This window comes from Pteropus vampyrus, unplaced genomic scaffold (assembly GCF_000151845.1).
Source record: "Pteropus vampyrus isolate Shadow unplaced genomic scaffold, Pvam_2.0 Scaffold620, whole genome shotgun sequence".
In the NCBI taxonomy this organism is placed as follows: domain Eukaryota; kingdom Metazoa; phylum Chordata; class Mammalia; order Chiroptera; family Pteropodidae; genus Pteropus; species Pteropus vampyrus.
Genome location: NW_011889401.1, coordinates 15,747 through 30,099, shown reverse-complemented (window position 1 = coordinate 30,099; position 14,353 = coordinate 15,747). Strand labels below are relative to the sequence as shown.

At 47.9% G+C, this 14,353-nt stretch overlaps 1 protein-coding gene across 1 annotated transcript; it reads left to right on the top strand.

Annotated features, from left to right (window-relative positions):
* Positions 1-5,108: 5,108 nt before the first annotated feature.
* Positions 5,109-7,905, top strand: MRPS24 (mitochondrial ribosomal protein S24). Its single transcript, XM_011384734.2, has 4 exons — positions 5,109-5,261; positions 5,342-5,410; positions 5,550-5,661; positions 7,173-7,905. Exons 1-4 carry the CDS (start codon positions 5,223-5,225, stop codon positions 7,454-7,456), a joined length of 504 nt encoding a protein of 167 aa, XP_011383036.1. The 5' UTR covers positions 5,109-5,222; the 3' UTR covers positions 7,457-7,905.
* The last annotated feature ends 6,448 nt before the right edge of the window (positions 7,906-14,353 follow it).

Here is a 14,353-nt window from a genome sequence, read left to right as displayed (position 1 = left end):
TTCCCCCATGTGGAAAGAGTTCATGGCTTTCAACAGATTTTCAAAAGGATGCAGGATCCAAAGTAGACTAATAAATGCTTAGTTACTAGGAAAATTATTCCGTACATCCCTGGAACCTAAGATACTATGAAATTACATCAAACATTTGCCCAAAGCATTTAAAGTTTTGAAAATGGACCAGTCTAAAGGCCGAGCTGGAGGTTCCCCTGGGCAGCCTGGGGCAGGACTGCCGCAGAGGGCTTGTGGTCAGCTGCTGAGAGATCTTGGAACTGCCTGGCAGTGCCAAAGGATCATGGCTTATCTCTAGCAGGAATGGGGAGAGGTTGCCCTGGAGCCTGAGTGACTTTTCCAGAAAGAATCAGCTAGCAGGCCTTGCACCCTTTTTGGGGTGTCGATGTTTAGTTCTGTGACCTCGGGCAGGGGGGCTTGTCTCCTGTGGTCAGTGCCGCACTGCAGTTCCAATCTCCACAGTCCCAGGTCCTGCTCTCATCCGGAGCTAAAGGTGGTAAACATGAGTCTGCCCTACTTGGTCCTGGGCCCCTTGCAGCCGAGGGCTCCCCACATCAGACCTGAGGACATCTTCAGGGTTTGAGAGGCCCCAGATGAGCCACGGGCTACTGGGCAGCAGTCGTCAGAGCCAAGCCTAGTGCTGCAAGAGCCACTCCGACATGGGTGGGCAGGGCTGCCCCCAGGGAACCAAGTCAGCCACCTTGCAGCAAGTGGGCCTGGGAGTCAGACTGGAGACCAGAGTGCCCGCCCCTCCTGGTCTAGAAGCAGCTCAGCTCCGCTCAGCATGGGGGATGCCCAGCTTTGCTTCCTGCTGGTGTGGCCTTCGGCCTTCTTGAAGCCTTAGTCTCCTAGGAGTACCTGCCCTGTGGAAAGTGCAGAGGCTGGTTTGGGAGGAGCTGCTGGCGAGTTGTGTCCACCGCAGTCTGCACACCCACGAGCGTCGAGGCACACTCACAGCTCAAACACCTCAACACCAAACGACTCCCCTGGCCCTCAATCGATCCCTGGTATCTTAAAGTTAATTTGCAGATTTACAGCCATATAAAGCAATGTCTCGTCCTTGCTCACCGAAACAGCCCCTGGCAGGGCCCGTGGTGGAATGGGCACGAGTGTAAACCCGCTGTGGCGGCGTTCCCCCAGCTCCTCTGGTGTGAGTTACCCAGGAAAGCAAAATCCTTTCTTAGTAATAAAACAATTTAGGCTATAAACCTAACCTGAGTTCCTAAGACTTTAACAAAATTACTCCACACTATTTAACAAAAATAGTGTGGCTTTACCAGCACCAATAAGTTGGGACCACAGAAAGGGGTCAAGATGTTCTTGCTCTGGTTTGGGCAGCTTTCTGCCCCTGACGCCACAGCACCCCCACTGGACTCTGCAGGGCAGCCGCACCTCCCTCTGCCACCCAAAGGTCCAGGGCCTTCCAGTGCTCCTGTTAGGGCCCTTATCTCACCTCCTACTTGTCTGCCTCGGCCCTCCTGTTGGAGTTCCCGGTGTACAGCAGAGCGTCCAGATTAGGGTGTGCGGTCTCGGTTGCTGGTGTACATGAGACCACTTCTCCTGTTCACCTGCGCCCAGCCCTGCAGTCTGACTTTTGGCCCTGGGTCCCAGTATGGCTCAGGATGATTCTAATTGGTGTCGTTACCAGGAGACTGGATTATGTCAGTGTCCCAAAGGTTGGGACTTAATGCACAGAACTGACCCCTTCTTTCTATGCCTCGACAGAGGGAAAGTGGGGTTGGAGAACGAGACACCAGCTACTTGTGTGAGGAGGAAGAGGATGGTTTGAGACAAATGCTTTAACTTGGTTTCAGTGCTGGTTTGGCTCAGGTTCCATCATTGGGGCTTGTAGCCGCTGAGGTTCCTGGTGAATGGGTTAGTGGGAGAAAACGCATTACTGGAAGTGTCAGCAGTTCTGATTAGGACAAGCTAGTCTTGCAAGAAGAACCAGCATGAACAGGGTTTCCTGGGCCAGCCCCATAGCCAGCAGGAAGGCAGGAGTCTCTGGCTAGGGCATTCCTCCCTGAGGTCAAGTCTGGTGAGTTCCTGGCCGGACTGTGCAAGTCCAGTGGCCCAGAGTCTCCCTCTCACAGGTGTCACCCACAGCCAGCCAGCAGTCTATCCTCTGATCTAGGTGAGTCCTTGGGTTGTGCTGGACCCACTGGACAGACCGTCTCAAAGCAGCCCCCGACCACCCAGCAGGCCTCTCCTCTGCCTGTGGCCCAAGGAGGGCAGGCCTGGATGGAGGCCATCTGCCTCCGGGTAACAGCTGCTACCATCTCAGCATTGGTCATAGAGAGGGGGTAAAGAATGTCCCATAGCCCTCGCCCCCAAAAGCTCTACAAATCAGGTCCTGGCAGTCGCCCATGTAAATGTGGGTTTTAGGACACTGGTTTGCAACCCCACCTGCAAGGCCGGATCCTCTAAGGAGCATTGGGAAAGCAGGGGTGCTCCCTAAGTCCTGTACTTGAGGCGTGGGGCCCAGTGGGCGCTGAGGTGTGGCCACGGCTAAGAGTGTAACAGCGACCGTGTGGCCCTGGTCATCGTGAGAAGAGCCAAAGGGCTCCCTTGTGTCTGAGAGGGACAACTGTTCACCCTCGACTCCCCAAAGCTCTGTCCGGGCCCCTAGTGGGCCCCTGAAGTTGGTCACTTTTACCTAGATGTGGATGCTCCTTATCTAGGAAGTGGTCTGTGCTCAGCCGCAGAAGCCCAGGCCACGCCCTCCCACGTGATTCTGAAGGTACCCATCTGGTGACAGTGACGCATTCCTGGAGGAAGACGACTTGCTACCGTTGCCAGTTCTAACCTCACGCGGGCCTCAGATCATCTCCTTCTGAGCTGCAAAACTTGGACAATGCTGCCCCCTACAGGACTGACCAGAGAAGCGAAGTGCATCAAAACAGAAATGGACATTACAGAAAAATACAACACCCCATTAAAATTATCCTCTGGCAATTTAAAACAACTTAAAACGATGCAACAATTAATAATATTGTATTTTAAAAAAAATGTCGTTTTAAGTTAATCAGGCAAAAATGTACATGACCCCCACCCCCCAGCAAAGAACCAGCTGAAAATCTGTGCAATAAGGCATAGTGTAAACAAAGATAAAAGGTAAGGTATTTAAACCACGAAATATCTAGGTCAGTCTGGAATTCCTGGGAAGACATCCCAGGCATAGGAAGAGTGGCTTGAATAAAGAGAAACACAAATTTGATGGTATTGCCTGCTACCTCGAGAGCAGAGCTTGAACCCAAGCACAGCAGCCCCTGCTCAGCTGGCCAGCGCTGCTTTCCACTGCTCCAGCAGAAGTAGGTGGTGGTGTCACCTTTGCTGGAAAACCAGCTCATCCTTCCTCTCTGCTTAGGGTGGTGTTCCTGAGTTTTCAAGAATCTTCAATAGCTGCTTCATCTCTCAAAGTGGATGCAGATATCAGATACTCCATTCTTTTTAAAAGAAACAAAGCAAAACACGTTTATTAGCGGCTCACTCTGTCAGACATTTTGCAATGTAAGTTTCACAACAACCATTATTGTCCTCATTTTACAGATGAGGGAAACAGGCTTCGGAAGGTCAAGTCACTTGCCTAAATTGCACAGCCAGGAAGCAGTAATTCAGATACCCCATGTTTCTCACCACTTTGAAGCAGATACATAAAACACCAAATTATAAAATTATCAAGCTTAATGGAAAACAAAGTACTATTGGTTTAAAAGGGTCCTTCAGGAAGTTGAAAGTTCACACATTTGGAAAGTTGTGATTGGAGAACATCTCATCCTAGTTCTGTTCCCTTACCCAATATGTAGAACAGTTGGAGGCCATAGGAAAAAAATAAAAATAAAACATTCCTAATGAAGTGGGCGTGAAAACACTGTCCTTTTACTAACCTTTTTTCAGGAACCACCTTGGAGGGGTCAAGGGAATCTTGATCATGGAAAGGACTGAAGCCCACAAACTGACGTCCTGGTCCCTCTCTGCCCCTCTCCAGTGGGATCCTGGGCAACTCACCCTCCACTTTTGCCTTCATTTCCCCTCCACACAGATGACGGTCTAGTCCTCCCTCCCAAGGGAACCACGCTGCATGCAAGCAACATCAGGCTGAATGATGTAGGTGAAAAATGGCCAAATGCCGGCGACTTGACATGATTCAACCTAACCAACGACCGCTGTTTATCCTAACAGCTCTGCGAGGCGGCATTATCATCAAACATTTTATAGATAATGCAACTGAGGCTCAACTGTACAAAGACTGTTATACCTGGGCCCAACTCCAGAGCCCATGTTTCCTTCAATTACTGTTTTGAGTTCTGAAATAAGATACCCAGTGTTACTTTTCCCTCTGACAATAGTTACTGGATACCAGTTACAGTGGTGACATTCTGGTTTGACTGTTACAGACCCTGTGACATGCATCCCCATAGTTTTCCTTACCATCCAGCCCTTTCTATCGTACTGAAAATGTTCCTTCCCCAAGAGCCAGACACTAGGGTGTGGTCACATGTGAAATCCTACGCTCTGCATAACTCATCCTTGAATTGTGTGACGTTTTAACCAAACACGTCTTCTTCATTTGTGGCTAAATCCAAGTATTTCTTTGTTTTAAAGAATATTATTTGGAGACAGCTCAGCAGCCTAATTTCTAGAACCTAAGGAAATGCTCTCTGCTCCCCCACAAAGAGAGGGGCCCAAACCGGGCTGGGCGAGGCCCGCTGGGCGCCACGTGTTCCCTCTTCGGGACACTAGTGCGGGGACTTTGAAGGTGAAACCTCACGTTCCGCACCATCAAATTTCAGTTTGTGGTACACGATGTAAACAACGACGGTAGCAGGGCGGAGAGATGCAGAAATGAGCGATACGCGTCCACCCCACGTTACAACTGCGCAGCCGCGAGGCCCGCCCCCCATGCCCGCCGCTCGCCGGCCTCGGGGTTGGCGCGGGATTGCGGCGAACCCCGCCCCACCTCAGAAGCCCCGCCCCACCACAAAGGACATCCTCCGCGCCCGCGAGGCCCCGCCCCGCCCCGGAGGCCCCTCCCCGACGGCGAGGCCCCGCCCCTCCGCATAGGCCCCGCCCCTCCCCCAGAGGCCCCGCCCCGGCCAAGAGGCGACTCGCACACCCGCGCCGGCTTCGATTTGGTCTCGTCCGCGGTCGCCGGCGCGGGTCTTTGCCCCCGCCCGGCGGTGGTACGTCCCACGCACTGCGCTTGGCCCAAGATGGCGGCGCCCGTGTTCAGCCGGGGGCTCGGGCCCCGGGTGAGTTGGCGACGCGAGCGGGCCCGGCGAGTCGAGGTGGGGGTTCTGGTTTCCTTCCATCTCACGCCCCTTTCCCACAGGTGCTGTCCTGGGGCCGAGAGCTGCCGTGTCCCTGGCGCACCCTGCACACCTCCGCGATCTGCGCCAAGGTGAGCGCGGCCGGGCCGAAGGCCGGGGAGCGGAGGGGAGGGGCGCGTGGCCGGTTGTGGGGTGCCGGGGGGACGAGGTTTGGGTGGCCGCGGTCTGGGGCGGTGGGCGCGCGGACTCACGGCTTCTTTTTGCTGCTAGAATCGAGCGGCCCGAGTTCGAGTGGGCAAGGGAGATAAGCCAGTGAGCTACGAGGAGGCGCACGCGCCTCACCATATCGCCCACCGCAAGGGCTGGCTGTCGCTGCACACGGGTGAGGGAACGGTGCCTATCTCGGTGGCAAGAGAGGGCGACAACGTGCTAGCGGGTGGACGGTACAACCCCAGGTCCCACGGAAGGAGTTCTCAGTTGTGTCAACACAAACATTAAGTGAACACGTGGCAGAGGTTTTATTCAACTGAGCAACCAATGCGAATTAGAAATCAGTTAAATACGTTCAGAGAAGTAAAAAAGCAGAGACCTGTAGACCCGAATGTCGAAGTGCGTTTGAAAGGGGTGCGGAACTGGATTTTTCCATGGGGAGCAAGGACTCGGTTGAACCTGCATAGGAGTTGTTCGCATGAGTAAAGATAATGGTCGTTCTGCACTGCCGTCAGTCACCCGTGATTTACAGAGACGCAAAATAGCTCATAGAATCTGTCGTGGACACGCGGGGCTCTAAATAGCGCAGTTTTCCTCTGAAGCACAAACTTTACTGGGCAAACATGTGCAGCGACCCTTTTCCCCACACTCCGTGTTTGCGGGTTTGCCCCTTGGCGCTTTCTCCCTTATTCTTCGACGCTGGCAGCGGCCAGCGCACCTTCCCCGCCTAAGTCTAACAACGCTGCTTCTGGTCTCTCCTTTCCACATAGTGCACATTTGTCCTTTTCGAGAGCTGTGAGTACCATCTTTTCGCAGTGTTGTGCTCCTAAAATAGCTGGTGATCGCGAAGCGCTTGGTCCTGTTCCCGAGCGCAAGAAGGCTGCGGTGGGCCTTGTGGGGAACACGTGCCTGAGAGATAGGCTTTTGTCAGGCATCAGTTTTACCACTGTTGGGAGAGAGTTCGCTGTTAACCATCCCGTTTGATAACTGAGGTGTCTTTAAAGAGAAACACATACGTACTGACCTCTTGACATATCCCCAGGAGCAGTGGTTCAGTGTTAGCTAATTCATTGTTCACAGTGACTTTACAGAGCAGAACTACTGCAAGTTAATGAGAACCAGCTGGATTGTCAGTAGAAAAACTCTCAGCTTGGATATTTGTAGAGTTCCAATCGAGAGTAATTATTTAAAGATTCTTGTCCCGCACCCTTTTCAGGTTCTGGTTCTAAGGAGGCTCAGCAGATACTGTGAGAGATGCAGGGGTTCCAGGGTTCACACTGAGAGGCCACTGGCTGAAGGCCACTGGCCTGGCTGGTGAGAGAATTATGTCCCCAGTCTCAAGAGGGAGCTGGTGGACTCATCTTTTTGGTCAGTGGGATGACCAGTGCTTCTATAAGGCATTCAAGAAAGAATTTGAAAGGGACCAGGCATGGAGGGATCATCAGAATTTTGTGTCTTGGCTATGGCCTCATTCTTCCCTTTTGTAAAACAAGGGTGGTGATAGTACCTACTCCACAGGATTAGTTTGGGAGTTTAATGAAATAATGTGCTTTGAACTTTAAAGTTCTTCTTCTCCCATTTACATAAGGGAAGAGGTGGGGGTGGGGGTGGGATTGGGCACCTGTGCTCGCGGATGTTTTCTCTGGAGTTTTGGCTGACTCTGTGGTGCCCTTTTATCTTCAGGTAACCTGGATGGGGAGGACCATGCTGCAGAGAGAACGGTAGAGGATGTTTTTCTTCGCAAGTTCATGCTGGGCACCTTCCCAGGCTGCCTGGCTGACCAGCTTATCATAAAGCGCCGGGCGAACCAGGTGGACATCTGTGCTTTGGTCCTGAGGCAGCTGCCTGTGCACAAGTCCTACTTCCTTGTGGGTTACAGTGAGACTCTGCTATCTCACTTTTACAAGTGTCCTGTGCGTCTGCACCTCCAAACTGTGCCCTCAAAGGTTGTGTATAAGTATATTTAGGATGGTCTTCTTTTTCTACATCAAGCTCTAGCCAGGAAAGGACGGAAACCTTTTGGAAGGAGTGAAGTAGAAATGGGGAAACATGTCCCTTCAGAGTCCAGAGGTTTCACTTTCAGACCTGTGTTGAATAAGTGGGCTCCCCGTGTGGTCTGGCCTCACAGTCTATCTTTTTAGGTGAAGGATCTAGAATAGGGTTTCTCTGAGGGGATCCCAGGGATCCCAGGAAGGCTGCCAGCTCAGATTCATCCTCTTAGCAAACGTCGAGTATGTCATAAAGCATTGTCAACTGTCGTCATGTCATTGCCCATACATCTCCAGGACTGCTCACCCTGCATCACGGAAGCGTTGCACCTGCACCGACATCCCCTCTCCCAGCTCCTGGAACCATCATTCACGCTGCTGCTATGTCAACTATTTTTGATTCCACATAAAAGCGAGGTCATGCATTATTTGTCATTCTGGGTCTGACTTATTTCACTTAGCTTAATGTCCTCCAGGCTCATCCACGTCCCAGTGGCAGGCTGTCCTTTGTCGTGGCTGCGTAGTATTCCACTGTGTACATGTCCCACTCGTACCCGTGCATCTGCTGGGGGACACTCCAGCCGTTTCCACATCTTGAGTACTGTGGATTATGCTGCATGAACACGAGAGTGTGGATATCTGTGAGAGGTACTGATTTCGGGATCATGGTGGATCTAGTTTTAAGTTTTTGAGGAAGCTGCACACAGTTTTCCAAAGCGGCTTCACCATTTACATTTCTACCAACAGCGCACGAGGATTCCCTTTTCTCTAAAGTGAGCATCTTTATTTCGTGGGTGTTCATCCGTGATGCCTCTGCGGGCCACCGTCAGGTTCCTCCTGGGCCTGAGCACCAGAACTCCCATTTCATCTTCCCTGAAGAGCCCTGTGGGCAGGGGGAGGGGTTTATTTTGTGCTGGCGGTGGGGGTCTCAGTGATGTCCTGGGGGGTACTGGGGCCTCACTGGTGGCCTTGGGGAGACCAGCCCTGTGTCCTCCCACCTTGCACCTGGCTCCTGCGGGCTGGCGGACACCTGCTTCGTGTGCTTTTGAAGTGGGAAACACTTGAATCGGGCACTCCTGGGTCAGTTCAAGTCACCCACACAATGCCATAATCCTAGCCAAGCACGTCCCTTGCGTATGCAGGACAAAGGCGTCTGAGCATTAAAGACCATAGTGTGAAGGGTTTTCACTCTTCCCCTGCTCCAACCACCAGATTGTGAACATCTAAAAATAGTTTGGCAACGCATGTTGAGCATCTTGCTGTTTTCTAGAGAGATGGTTTTATCCATGGTCAAGCGTATAAATACATATGCGCGTCTGGAACATGATGTCCAGTTGTCACCTGCTAATAATTGACATAGTAAATGCTAGCGTTTAATTAAGTGGCTACAGTGCACATAAAGCAATCTGTGTGAAGAAGAATGCAGCAGGTTTTTAATGTCCTTTCTAAAGACACTCGTGCTGCCTTTTAAAAGAAATTTATTACATTCCATAATGAACTTATACTTAGCAGGCTGGCATTTTCACCGATGGCAGTGAGATGCGTCAGAGCCCTCACCCAGTCCCCATGGAGCGGCTGCGTTAGACAGTTCCTGCTGTGTGGCAAGGGCCTCTGGCCCTGGCCCTGCGGGGCTCTGTTTACTAACAGGCCTAGATCTCCGAGTGAGGACTTTTGTCTCCTCCATAACCTTCCTGTGTTCACCTGCTTTCAAGAAGCACGTCTAGGTTTGGAGGAGATAGATGTCCCCGTGGAAACCTGGCCCGGATTAGATGTCACAGGATCCATCAGAATCCTGGGCCAGTCAAGACTTGTGCCACAATTGTCATACACTTGCGTACACCTACTCACATCTATAATCGTTGCATTCTTCTAATTTCAGTTAACGTTGTTACATAGGCATGTTCTGATGCTAATAAGTGGATTCGCAAAGGGTCCAGGGTGTTCCATTATTTATTTAGTGCCATGCTACTGAATACACAGTTTTTTAACGCTGTTGTAAATAACATTAACATTCCTAAAAAAAACACTCGAGTAGTGTTCAGGAGGAAAATATGTTAATAGATATAGAATTGCTACATCTGATTTTGTTTCTCTTTTCTAAATAGCGGGTCAGTTGTGTGGGCCATTCTCATTCTGAAAGTGCACACTCACATTCCAAGGATGGGAACGAGACTTCCCGCCTGCCTTGCAGGGAGCGTGTGATCACAAAGGCGTCCAGCCCCAGCAGACAGACACTGCGTTCCTTTCTCTGACTTGGACACAAGATCTGCAAGTCTCAGACACCTCGGGAGATCAAATGTCACCTGCATATTGGGTTGCAGCATCCCTTAGGTCAAACATTTTAGCTGATGAGTTAGGCAAAACCAGGTGCTCATGTGTGCCCATGTATGCCCATGTGACTAGGTGACACCCACGTACAGCTGACCCAGACATTCAGGAAGCTCTAAGGAGCCACAGCATGTCCAGACCGTGCAGAGGGCAGGGTTTGCACACAGGTGCCCCTCAGGCACCGGCTCATGGCCACTCGTTCTCTTCTGTGCTCTGTTCTAAGTTCAGTTGCAGGACGGCTGGAGTACACACACTGGGAGGTGGGAGGGAGGCAGATGCTGTTGCAGGACAAATGAGCTGGCTGAGGCGCCAGGAGGGAGGCTGGAGGACTGAGCAGATCCAAGAATGCAAACACCTAGCAGACAGGGCAGGTGGCGTCAGGCAAGAGCCCTGTCACTTTGGTGTTCACTGAGACGCACCCCACGGCCCTGATGGGATGAGGGACTGCCCAGGGCTCTGTATCACGTGCTTGGCAGCCAGCACTCAGCTGGTGCCCTTGTCACCCTCCGAGGAGCAAGGTCATCAGCATCCCTGAAATCTACACACCAGGCCATCCCAGTTTGCAAGTGGGAGACACTGGTGAAAAGGCTTCCAACATGGTCCTGTTTGACCTCAAGGTGTCCTCTCATCAGTGACCTTTATTTTGGAAATGAGGCCTGCTGTTGCTAATTCTGTCTCATCAAAGTTGAGATCAAATTAGGTCCTATCATATTACATTAGATGACATTAGATCAAATTAGACATTTTTTGAAAATCACAGTTGACAGGGCTGCCCCACAAGGAGATTTTCCAGAAAATGAGCCACAACTGTAGAGCAATGCAAAGCCCAATGTTAGCAGCTGAGGCTGTCCAATAAACCGTCTTCTCACAGCTCGTGTTGCATCTCTTGCTGTGGCCAAGTGGAGATCAACCCCAGGGCTACCCTCGCATCTGTGATGTACACGCGGCCTCAGCATGACCAGATGGGCTGCTGGCACGGAACCTGGAGAAGCAAATGTCTAAGTCCCCATGCGATTTCTAAGGGGTCCAGTATGCAGAGCCGAGCAATTGAGGTGTGTGGCACTGGGCAAAGAGATGCCCGTGGCGCTGAAACGACCCCCAAGCGTACCCCTACCCCACCTCCTCCTGCCACAGATAACTAGAAATTCCAATCCAAGCAGACCTTGTTTCATTAAGCTGCACAGATGCGTTTTTCACAAGCCAAAGGTCTGTGGAGTCCGTGTCAAGTGCATCTATTGGCACCATTTTTCCAAGAAGCTCAGGTGAGGGTTAACCTACTTTTTTTTAGCAATGAAGTATTTTTAAGATTGTATTTTTTTGATATGATGCTTTTGCACATTTACTGGACTATAGTATAGTGTAAACATAACTCATAAATGCACTGGGAAAAAAAAATTCTTGCGACTCACTTTAGTGCGATATTCACTTTACTGCGGTGGCCTGGACCCAAACACAATATCTTTGAGGTATCACAATGTGGTAACCCTTCACACACGCAAGAATGGCTCTAATAAAAAAATAAAGTAACAAACGTCAGCAACGATGTTAGACAAATGGGAACCCTTAAACGTTGCTTGTGGAAATGTCAGATGATGCAGCTCCATCTGACAATAGCTCAGCATTTCCTCAGAGAGGAAAAAAAATGCAATTATCACACGGTTCCCCTTCTAGATATAGAAATTGAAAATAGGTGTTCAAACAGAAACTTGTATACGAGTATCCATAGCAGCACTCTCACAATAGACAAAAGGTGAAACAATTCAAATGTGTGTCAGTGAATGAATGGATAATCAAAATGTGGTCAATTAAGAAACTAATATCCTGCTATATAAAAGAATAAAGTAAATGGCGCAGCCGCTGCAGAAAACGTTAAGGAGCATCCTCAAAAACTTAAACATAGAATTAACGTTTGATCCAGCAATTCACTTCAGGGTGCACGCCCAAACAATTTGAAAGCAGAGATTCACAGATATTTTTACACCATATCATAGCAACACTATTCACAAAAGCCAAAAGGTGGAAGTGACCCAGTGTCCGTGGACAGAGGAATGGGTAACAAAATGTGGTGTGTACACGATTCAGCCTAAAGAACTAAGGAAATTCTGATGCAGGTTACAACATGGATGAAACTTGAAGTCATTACGTTAAACGAAATAAGACAGTCACAGGACAAATATTCTATGATTCCACTTATGTGAGGAATCTCCAAAAATCAAATTCATAGTCAGAAAAGAAAGTACAATGTTTAAGGGTTACAGTTTCTCTACATCATTGCTGACATTTGTTAATTTTAGTTGTTCTGGTTATGGCCATTCTAGTGTGTGTGGAGGGGTGTCACACTGTGGCTTTTTAGTTGGGATTTCCGCCACCACTCGTGACGTCTAAGGTCTTCTCTTGTGCTTGTTGACCATGTGTATGTCTTCTCTGGAGAAGGGCCTAGTCAAGTCCCTTGTCCATTTAAAATTGGGTTGTTTGTTTTTTTGTCGAGTTGTAAAAGTTCTTTATTCTGGATGACAGACTCTTATCAAAGATATAATGTGCAACTAATTTTTTTCCATTCTGTGGGCTGTCTTTTCACTTTCTGGATAGCTTCTTTGGATGCACATAAGGTTTTACTTTTAAGGAAATCCAAGTTATCAATTTTTTGTTGTTGTTGCTTGGAATTTAGTGTCAGATGTAAGAAATCGTTGCTAAATCCAAGGTCATGAAATATATTTCCATGTTTTCTTTGAGAGTGTATAATTTTACCTCCTCTATTTAGGCCCTTTATCTATTTTGAGTTAATTCTTATCGGCGGTGTAAAGTTATGGTCCAATTTCATTTTTCTTCATGTAGAAGGCCAGTTGTCTGGGACTGTTCGATGAAAAGACTCCTCTTTTCCCAATTTAATGTTACCTGTCTTATCAAAAATCAATTGACTGTAGATGGGTGGGGTTCTTCTGAGCTCTCAATTCGATTCCATTGATCTATCTATTTATCTCCATGCCATTATCACGACATTTTCGTTACTGTTGCTTTGTACTAAGAATTAAAATTGGAAAGTGTGTCTCCAACTTTGATTTTCTTTTAGAAGATTGTTATGGCTCTTTGGGGTCCCTTGAAATTTTATGTGAATGTTAGGATCAGCTTCTGCTTTTTTTCCCCAAAGGCCTTTGGGAGTTTTCAAACGAATCATGTTGAATGTATACTCTGCATATGTACTATTGCCAATCAAAAAATATTAAGTCTTTCCATCACCATGGGATGTCTTTATATTTATTTAGGTTTTCTTTAATTTCTTTCAGCAATGTTTTATAATTTTCAGTGTACAAGTCTTGCACTTTGATTAAATCTGCTCCAAAGCATTTTATTAATGTCGATGTTATTTAAAATGGAATTATTTTTAAAAATTCTTCTTGATATTATTCCTTGCTAGAGTATACAGATTCCTTGCTAGTAAAACAGATTTTTGCATATTGATATTTTGTTCTGTAAATTTGCCAAATTAGTTTACTGGTTCTAATATTTTTTTGCCGATTCTTTAGGAAGTTTAATACATAAAATGAAGTGACCTGTCATCTGTGATAGATAGATGTAGTTTAACTATTTCCTTACACAGATAAATGCCTTTCATTTCATTCCTAATGTCTCTGGATGGAGCTTCCAGTACAACACTGAACAACAGTGGTGAAAGGCAGCATCCTGGGCCTCATTCCTGGTTTTAGGAATAAACCTTTCCTCTTAAATAATAAGCACGATGTTTGCTGTAAGTATTGCATAATATTCTCTAACATATTGAAGAAATTTCCTTTTATTACTACTTTCTTGAGTATTTATATCATGAAACAGGACAGCTATGTTTAAAGCTTTTTCTGCTTAGTTGATATGATCATGTGTTTTTTCCTTCCTACTATTATTGTGGGCTATTACATGGCTTGGTCTCAGTACGTAGAACAACCCTGGAGTTTCTGGTGTAGAGAGAGTTGCTCATGGCGCACAAACATGCTAATGTGCTGTGGGTTTCCTATTGCTGCTATTTGTTGGAGGTTTCTTATATATGTGTTTCTAAGGAATACAAGTCTGTATTCTGTTTTTGTAATGTATTTGTGTGATTTGATTGGATAGGGGTTACTGTTAGTGGTTTAGAGGGCCATGGCCAGATTCGGGGCTGGATTAGAGGTTCAGGTTATGGGTTACGGTTTGCTTATGGTTTATGTTTATGGTTTATGGCTGTATATACAGTTTATGGTTAATGGTGATAGATTATGGATTATCGCTAAGGTTTATGGTTTGGGGTATGGGTTATGGTTATGGTCTATAGTTTGTGGTTATGGTTTATGGATTATAGTTTATGATTATAGTTTAGTATTATGGTTAGGGTTTAGGTTATGGTTTGTAGTGATGGTTTTAGGTTATGGTTGTAGGGTTTTATGTTTTAGGTTTTCTAGTTAGGGTTTACAGTTTAGGTTAAGGTTTAGATTTAGGATAAACGTTGAGCTTTAGGCTTAGGGTTAAGGGTTTAGGATTTAAGTTTTAGGTTTGTGGTTGAGGGTTCAGTAATGTGGAATC

What these genes read in the sequence shown, in the direction of transcription:
- MRPS24 (XM_011384734.2), top strand. Translation starts at nt 5,223, where the DNA reads ATGGCGGCGCCCGTGTTCAGCCGGGGGCTCGGGCCCCGG. An exon ending in GCCGGGGGCTCGGGCCCCGG is followed by an intron (nt 5,262 to 5,341) that starts GTGAGTTGGCGA and finishes CCTTTCCCACAG; the next exon opens with GTGCTGTCCTGGGGCCGAGA. An exon ending in CTGGCTGTCGCTGCACACGG is followed by an intron (nt 5,662 to 7,172) that starts GTGAGGGAACGG and finishes TTTTATCTTCAG; the next exon opens with GTAACCTGGATGGGGAGGAC.